Source organism: Meleagris gallopavo, chromosome 17 (assembly GCF_000146605.3).
Source record: "Meleagris gallopavo isolate NT-WF06-2002-E0010 breed Aviagen turkey brand Nicholas breeding stock chromosome 17, Turkey_5.1, whole genome shotgun sequence".
NCBI classification, from domain to species: domain Eukaryota; kingdom Metazoa; phylum Chordata; class Aves; order Galliformes; family Phasianidae; genus Meleagris; species Meleagris gallopavo.
Genome location: NC_015027.2, coordinates 2,841,799 through 2,851,150, shown reverse-complemented (window position 1 = coordinate 2,851,150; position 9,352 = coordinate 2,841,799). Strand labels below are relative to the sequence as shown.

The 9,352-nt window shown below is 36.1% G+C and overlaps 1 protein-coding gene across 6 annotated transcripts in view; it reads left to right on the top strand.

The window, feature by feature from the left end:
• Positions 1–9,352, top strand: part of SFSWAP (splicing factor SWAP) — a 40,496-nt gene that overhangs the window by 30,547 nt on the left and 597 nt on the right. For 3 of the 6 annotated variants that reach the window (XM_010720030.3, XM_010720033.3, XM_019620991.2), the window contains exons 15-18: positions 2,933–3,088; positions 4,381–4,506; positions 5,950–6,120; positions 6,871–6,943. In XM_010720030.3, coding sequence (XP_010718332.1) covers positions 2,933–3,088; positions 4,381–4,506; positions 5,950–6,120; positions 6,871–6,943 — 526 coding nt within the window. The other 3 variants (XM_010720031.3, XM_003210864.4, XM_010720034.3) reach the window with 3 other exon arrangements.

The following is a 9,352-nucleotide window of genomic DNA, read 5'->3' as shown; positions in this document are numbered from 1 at the left end:
TTTTTTGACTCCCTGTCAAGCCGTATCTTCACTTGGAGCTCCAGCATGTCTTAATTCAAGCTGTGATTCATATGTTTATCCATTATTTTATTTATCAGTGGTAAAAAAAAGGATGGAATTAGTAACATGATTGTGATGATTTAAAAAAATATATTCTTTTCTAGCACCTTGAAAAAGTATCATCTGAGAAGATTCTTATCAGCACCTGTGTATGCTGCTCAGTGAAGCTGATCTTTGTGTGCGATGTTGAATATGCCTTCTGGCACAAATTAATTAATAGTTACATAGTAGTCCTAACGTAATGAATCAACACAACACCTAATTAAGTTTGGATGGATTTTCCTAGGTCTCTGTTGAATGATACACCTGAGAAGTCCAGTGTTTTTCTGGCTGGCTGAATTTTCAGGACTGCGCCAATTCTTGCACTGAGAACATTTTGCACATCATAAAACTTTAGCCAGGTTAGAACTGAACAGGAAAGGACTCTCATCTATCATATTTTCTGATCTGAGTGTACCAGTTCAAACAAAGGGTCTCCCAGTCAGAAACTAATAGTGTAATGGGAACTTTAGGCAGTATCTTCAGTGCTGAGTGGCCGCCTGTTCACTTTGAGATTTCTGCAGGACATGTGTGAGATTTCTGGTCAAGAGACCTGTTAGAAATCAAAATTTACCTTACTAACTACAGCATATCACAAGACTGTAACTAACCTTCTGCTTGAGGTTCTCTAACTAACACAGAATACCTTCTTCATGGATCTTGGTATGGTGACTGTATTGGTTTACTTTAATGGAAATGTATCATTTTATCACATATATTTTTTGTTATTTATCAATAAGGAGTAGGCTGATGGGAATATGCTAAAAATTTGACATTGGAAGAAGTCAGGCAAGACAAGCAGGTCTTACATAATATTGATAGAGTGAATCCTTGGCTAGAAGACAAGTTCCAGAAATGCAAATAAGATTTATAGAGATATGTTTAAAATGGGAAATATTTTTGTTGTTGATTTGTTTGGCTTTAGATAGGATGAGGGGGAAAGAGTTAGAATGATGAGTGAAAAAACTGGAGAAAGATTAATTGAGTTGTTGTGTATGCCAAAAAGAGAAGTGTAGAACATTCTTCTTCAGTCTCTAGGGTTTGGACAGTAAGTAATGGATGTAAATTGATAGAAGAGAGACTAGAAAGCTTTTTATAGTTTCTCAGTGGTTAATACAGCTTGTAAAAGCTCCATCATGGGAAATTTCTGCATTAAGGATGATGGTTTGGAGAGTATTAAGGAGTCTGATTTCTTGAGACTTTGTATTTCTAATTAGGTCCCTGAAAAATTATCCACACAGTCTGACATTGTACAAGAAATGATTGTGATAGCCAAGCTTTGCTGAAAGTGTTTGCTATACCTTAACATAAACAGTATATTTCCAAAATTAAAGCTCTTGCTCCTGAAACTTGAAAGGTGTTAAAATAATCAAGTAATCAAGAGTGGGAGGCTGATTCAAAACCCATTGAGATACTAAAGTGTTTTGTCTCTCAAATGTTTTGGTAAAAATAATGCCTTGTCTTAGTAATTTCCCCAGAAGAGGCAAATGTTGGTGCCTAGCTAGATGTGACTTTTTTTTCTCTTCATATTCCCATATTTAGTGTAGAAAATTATTTCCATTTGTTGTCTCGTGCATGGTAATTGCCAAGTTATGGCCTGAAACAGTGGTTGAGCACCAGGTGAGAAAGTGTGGCTAATTCAGGGAGCTCCGGTGCAAACAGTCCCATAAAGCTCCTCGGATGGTCCAGCTTTAATTCTAGACCAACATGACAAGTTAAACAAAAGCCATAGAAAGAGTAAGCCATGTACAAAAACTTAATTGTAGGGTATTCTAGTGTGGCTTATTTTGGAGATGTTAGTACCAAAGAGATAACTATTATGTATGAGGCACATGTGTTAAATCTTTATTGGCAAACAGATTTTGGTGCCTTCTGGTCATCTCTAGTAAATGCTTTGTGGTATCTTTCTTCTAATCAACTTGAAGGTGCCATAGAAAGTTCACGTGAATTGTGTACGTTGTCAGTTGCTGAAGTTTTAAGTATGCTGCTTCAGTGGAAAGTTTGATTTCGCAAGTGGACAGTAAGAGTAAGGAATGACTGTGTTTATCTGCATCTATTTTCTATCAGTAGATCTCTCTGTAGCATGTCTAAGCTAATGATATATGAAAGATGTGTGGAAGTGTGGTTTATGTGAGAGGAGGAGATGGAGAAATGCTCTTTGCATATTGAATGATGTAATAATTTGGTTAGTTGAAATCTGAAAGTTTATTTTGAACAAGAGTAGAGATGGAAATCTGAAACTCTGTTGAATATTGATCCTGTTTCTTTATACTGTCTTTCTACCACGTGTGTGAGATAGAGACTGACTTTTTGCCTCATCTGCAGGAAAATGAAACTTGGAAGTAACTGCTCCTTGTTCCAAACCAATTCTCTTACTGTTGAGGCAGTATCAATTCACTTAGTTTTAATTCTTATGTTGTAATGAGACATGCCAAGCTTTGTAATCCTTTGAACTTCTGGAACGCTTCTTAATACAAGTTCTATTGACTTTAAAGGAATGGAATGTCTTGAAATAATAGTGTAATGAAGGTAATAATTGTAATGTCACAGTAACACTGTTAAGCTGTTTTTAATTGTTTGAAACTAATGGCCGAAGTTCTTAACGTTTAGCGATTGGAAGAATGTTGTAAAACCAAAACCATCATATCCAGTTCATAAAAATGAAGCTAATGCATTTTTCTTTCTGATTGTTTGGACTTTTTTTAGGCTGGTCCATATAGGCATGTTTCACTAAGGTTCAGCTTTTGGTTAAGGGAGCCCTTTCAGGATTCTAGTTAATACCAAAACTAGCACATTTTATTCTGAATGTGAAGTGTGTGCCTCCGTATCACAGACTCACAGCATCCACAGGGACACTGAGCATGGAACCGAGTCTGAGCAGCTCATCAGTGGCAGCAGCAACAGAGCGGGAAAGTTATCAGGCAGCTTCGACAACGAAAAGATTTGACTGCTGGCGCTCTTTTGAGGGAAATCCTGGTAAAATGTCAAGGTGTCTGACTGACCCAAACTTTATGATCTGTTGTTTTTTTTCCTTTTTTATTCCTTCTGAAAGGCCTGGTAAAGATCAGATTTCTAAGGGACTGAGCAGTTAATTTGCAACACTTAACTGCCATTGTGATTACTTATTCGTTTTCAATCGATCCGTTCTGTTGTAGGTATAAGAGAAATGGCTCAGGAACGTGTGTATATGCTAAATATACAGTTTTAAGTCTTCAGCAGATCAGTGATTTCACAAATTGCTTCTCTTTTGGTCACTGCAAGAGAATGAAAGAGAATGAGTGCTTGGTATACATGGAATGGTGTACCTGTAGTACATAGATAAACTTGAAAGCAAACAAATTATTAGAACTATATAGGTCAGTGGGAACAAAATTAACTGCAGCCACAAAGAATTGGGGGTACATCTTGGGTCTGGTGTTTTTTCTTTCTTTTTTTTCAAGCTGGAACCTTATCTTGCCCCCTTCTCAACCTTATCTCCCTTTCCCTTCCATCCTTCAGGACTTTTCTCATTCAATTTATTTGGTTTTTAAAAAATACTCACTTTTTTTTCATATCCACTTAATTGCAGATCATAGAAAAGAGTTATGCTGTTAAGTTGATCTCTGATCTTAACTGGGCATGCATTCTTTATTTTCATCTTGGTCTTTTTCTAGGAAAAAATACTTTAAGTTGAAGTGCTAGTGCCGAACAATGCCAGTTGTGGGTAGTTGGTCACTTGCACAGGTGAAAATATTGGCTATGTTAGGTTTATTCTGCAGCAGTGGGGATAAAATTTCCTGGACTTGTCAGTATTGGAGATGCATTGGAAACGAAAACTTGCATTTATCTCTATGATACAACAGTTCTGAAAACATACCATTAATCTGAGAAGACAAGGTCAGGCCTGACAGTTCCAGGCTTCAAGCCAAATTGGACTTCTGTGTACCAGCATTAGTAAACTCTGTTGCCACAATAGGTGACTGCACTGAAGAGAAACATTCCCACCTACTAACACAAATATTGATGTTAGCACACAATACTGGAAAAAAAAAAAAAAAAAAGTTTTTTCCCCACTGTTGGGACTGAAAAGCATAACTACATTCTAAATGTGTGGGGTGGGTAAGAAATTCTTGTGCAACTGACAAGTCTTGGAGAATAGGTACCCCGTGTTGGTATAAAATAAAAATATGAATGGTGATATGTTTGCTTTTGGTGACAGCACTAATTCCACTGAAATAAAAATAGCAGTACAGATAACGTAAGTAACAAAAAGCAAACTTTTGGATGTTTTTTCCTGCTTAGGTCACGATCAAGATCACCTAGGAGGAGAGCTCACACACCAGAAAGGCGGAGAGAGGAAAGGAGTGTTCCAACAGCTTATCGCATTAGTAATAGTCCTGGAAATAGTAGGAAACGTGCACGATCCAAGTAAGTACACCTCATCCAAGTGAAGGTTATGTTCTGGTATCACTAGATACTTTAAATGCTGCCTGAAGTATTGTATAGTCCCTAGGTAAAACTCCAGTGTTTTTGCTATGGGGCTCTGTTTTAATAAAGAAATACTCTGTGGAGGAAAAAGAAAAACCAAGCACTGGTTCCTGTTAACCTGATCTTGATTGTGTTTGAACACTGAAAGTACAACTGAATTAGCAAGCATTAATACACTACTGTCTACAAGCTGTGAAAGTTGAGATTTATTTGGAGTTTCAAATCTTCTTTTGCTCCCTACAGAGGTCATATGCTGTATTATTCTTAGTGGTATTTGAAAGTTGCTTGGGTACTCATTGTATCTGCACAAATAAGGGGAGAATCCAGCTTAGCAGATGGTATGCTTTACATTCAACAATTACTTTACTGGCTGAGTAGAATGTGAAATATGAAACAAGTAATGTCTGTTTTGAGAGCACCTTGCATGCAGTCTCTCTGAACCTGCTATCATCGAGCTAGCATAACCACCTTTATTTCTGATCAACTGTTGCAAAATAAAAGCATCTGGAAAGTGTGTGCACTAAAGGCTTGAAATGTTTTGTCTCTAAAGTCAATACGCAAATGAATTTTTTAAATTCATTATGTGCAGCTAATGTGTATGCAAAATACAGTATCTTAAGGTTTCTAAACTGAGCATACAGAATTTTTTTGTCGTCCATTAAGATTAGGTTTTAAGCTGTTTTTCTGTCTCTCTTGTGGAGTTGGAAGCAGTGATCACTTTCACCTGCGATTTTTAAGATATTTGTATTGTTTCATAAGATAGTTTTCCATCTTTTGACAGCCCTCAATGAATTGAGTTGTAATACGTATGAATGAGATCATCAGTATAGTTCAACTGATTGTTTTTCATATTCATCAACTTGAGATAATTTTAAAAAGCAAGCAAACCAACTGTGGATTTGCATTTTAGATCTTTTTCTTATCGATAGTTCCATGGTTTGTTCATTTATGGGCTAAGAAATACAGGGAAATATAAGTGCTTCTATTCCTCATTATATTCCAAGTGGCTGATATTGTTTGGAAAGGAACTTACTTCTAGCAAAGTTATTCTGCAAATTTTCAATTAAAGACTTTTCATTGTTATGCTTTAGACTATCAAATACTGTCTGTAATTCCTCTGTACCTGGGAAGTAGTATTCCATGTATTCTTTAAATACTAGCAGTTGCTTATTGCAATTTATTAAAAAGAGCTTCTGATACAGCCAGAGAAATGCAATATTGGACTTAAAAGTATGATATTGTGGTACAACTGTAATGCATCCTCAGTGCATGTATTCTATGGAAGAGGACTGCATAATCCTTTAGAAGGGTGAAAAGTGCCTTCCACTGAGCTAGTTTCATGCTGCTGTAGATACCTTTCAATGGAATATTTTCTCCTCACAGAAGTCCCCATGAAAAGAAGAAGAAGAGGAGGTCTAGATCACGAACTAAGTCCAGAGCTAGGTCTCCTTCACCAGCTGTGTCACCAGGCAAACCATCCACACACAAAAATTCTGTGCATTCAAATAGTGTCTCTCCTGTGGAGAGCAGGGAATCCAGCCAGGAACGCTCCAGGTAATATGCTTTCTTATGCTGATGACTCTTGACTATGAATATGTCTTTTGACATAATTTGGATGGTAAGAAGCTCTGTGTGCAAATACATATGTGTGCTTATTAAAAGTAGAAGACACTGGGAGAGCAGTGCTGCATACGTCAGTCTAACAGTGACACTGTTTTCTGCTGGAGTTTTCATGTAATTCAGGATCAGATTGTAAAGCCTGGAAAACACATAACACTTTCTATGCTACATTTGCTATTTTATATAGAAAATCCCTGTACAAATTTAATCTGTCAAAGGATTTTTCATGTTACATTTGAGATGAAATAGGATCACTTAAGTGTGGTAAACAGAAGGTTCTGCTTCTTGTTCAAGTATACATCTTGATGTACTCCTACAATAACAGTTGTGTGGAATATCCCACGATGTAATTCTAAGTTTATAATTCTCACTAAGCAGGATAACTCTTTGAAGTAAAAATTTTAACAGAATGGTTTGAATTTCAGTGTCTCTGAGAAATTCACAGTTATTTCCACAGAGTATCCTACAGTCCTGTTGATAATCCCTAGCCTGTTCAGATTTCTTTTAATCAGTTGTGTAGGAGTTAGTCTTCTGACCTTGACTTATTCTGCCTTCTGGTTGAATGACAGAACTTGTGACTAATGCATGAGATAGTTGTATAGTGGTGCTCCAAATTGTGATGATGAGTGAAATGCATTTTGAAAACATATGCTGTAGAATTCTAATTCTCATTGTACTTTTTAGGGGAGTTTCTCAGGAAAAAGATGGCCAAATCTCTTCAGCGATTGTGTCTTCAGTGCAGAGTAAAATCACTCAGGTACAAATAGACAAATTAAGTGTGTTGCTTACTTAGATGTGTCCATCATGGCAAATTCTTAATACTTTGTGCAGTTCTAGCTTTGCATACAATATAGAGACGTTTATTGTCAATCTGTTTGTTTATGAGAAAAGCGATTTTGTTGCTTATGTAGAGGCTCTCTTTTCAAGTTTAATTAAACCTTTAAAGATCAAGCTATGTTCATCATGATGCAGTATACTGTGAAGATATGAAAGTCCACGTTATGCTAGAACAATATACCAACTGCAAACAGCAGGTATTACTGAGAGTCCATCTTATCATGTAGTGATCTTAACAAGTTTTATGAAAGGATGAAGGAATATCTTGCAAAGTTTGTAATGTTGTCAGTAGAGGAAAGATGTGTCCTCTTACACTTACTTAAGTTTGCATGCTTTGCATTGAGCAATACCTACAGCTTATTTGTCTTACCCTTGTTGCTGTTTATGCCTATGAACTTCTTGTTGCTATATTCAAGCTGTGGCTCACAGCATAGCTTTCTGCAACCATATCAGGTATGTGCATCTGTATGGCATGCCATAATCTAAATGCATTCGCTATCCTCATCACAGTTTTAAGATATCCATTCTCTGTCAAAATAATACAGTTTCTTTTTTAAAAGCTACTGCCTGGTAAAAACCGTTCTAAAATTTTTAATTTTACTCATCCTCTTAGAAACTTCATGCGTTTTGAACTTCTTTCAATTCAGTATGCCAAGTGTAGAGCAGGAAAGCTCTTTATTATGCTCTGGGATATATACAATATAGAATCAGAATTGCTTTTTATATTCCTTTTTTTTTTCCCCAATGAGTAGATTATCCTTTCAGTATCATTCCAAGATTTAGTTCCTCTAGAGAAATAGAAGTAATTGGAAATTAATACAAGTAGACTAATATCTTACATAAAATATGTCATTCATTTTGAAAAGAAACCATAAACAAGAATATGCAATCAAATAGGAAGTGCAGGCACTGGCAAAAGAAAATGGAATACTGACACCGTAGCACTTCATAAGCTACCAGAGAAATGCATGGAAATTCCTGGTAAGAGTAGAGACATTAAGTGTTAAAAGTACAGTAAATGCCTTACCTTTTTAAAAACATACTTCTTTTAGACAAAGGTAAAATTCATGAGTTTCTGGGATTAAATATTGCTTATGCCACAGGATTTGCTAGCTGGTATTCATCTGATTGCTCAAAGGAGCTGGAATGGGCTGCCCAGGGAGGTGTGGAATCGCTGTCCCTGGAGGTGATCAAGAAACGTGTAGATGTTGTACTGAGGGACATGGCTTAGTGGGAAATATTGGTGGTAGGTGGATGGTTGGACTGGATGACCTTAGAGGTCTTTTCCAACCTTGGTGATTCTATGATTCTGTGAAAGGGCAGCTGATAGAGGAGCACATATCGCTAGCACTGAACATGGGCTTGCAGTACAGTTTAGAATGCGTCTGTTCAGTAGCTGCAAAGTGACATTAAAATGCAGTTCTTACAGTTTTCAAAAAGTAAGGAAGAACAATTAGACTTCTGTGTATCTCCAAGATATTTCCTGGCATAATTTAGTTTGGCATGTTTTTATCTGTAAAGGCCCAAAGAAATTTTAATTTGCCTCATTATTAGAAAGATTTTTTTGCTGCCAAACTGCTAGTTTACCCTGGTTTCAGTATCCTTTCTCATTCATTTCCTTACATCTGCAAAGTGAAATAGTGATGCTGAATTCTACAATCAAGTGTTTTAAGAGCTTCGGATGAAAAATGCTTTAAAATTACTAAGGATTATTTACATTACATGTGTGAAGAAATGTGTTAATTAATCTGTAATTTATTACTGATAAACACTTCTTATTTTCTGATCATTTTTTGCAACCCAATTATCAGATGTGTTTACATGGAAAATTTCCTTTTGTAATGCTGTTTCAACTGGATATTCTTGATAAGATTCAGAATTGCTCTTGGGTTCACAGTAGTCTTAATGTTTCTTTCACTGTTGTATGTAAAAATAGCACTGCTATGTAAATTTTCAGCTCAGCTTTACAAAAAGCTCTCTGTTAAAGAATTGTTAGTGCTTTCATCTTAATGAGCTCTTGCACTCTTTCTTTGCCTTGATTGGATAGTAGTTTTATGTATTTATTACAGTGCTGAGGAGATATAATTTCTTTCTGTTTCAGTTAAGATAATTTCTGTGTTTTGTTGTTTAGAAACGACTCTAATTACTTAAGCAGAGCACTTTGTAGCACTGCAGTGAAAACAGACTTATGAAAACAGTTGATGTGATATGAACATTCTCCAAATTATTTCACTTCCTTAACCTGGAGACTGTTAATACCTGGTGATCATGAATTTCAGTATTTTACATGATCAGAGTCCTTCATGCTTTTTTTTTTCTTTTTTTTTCT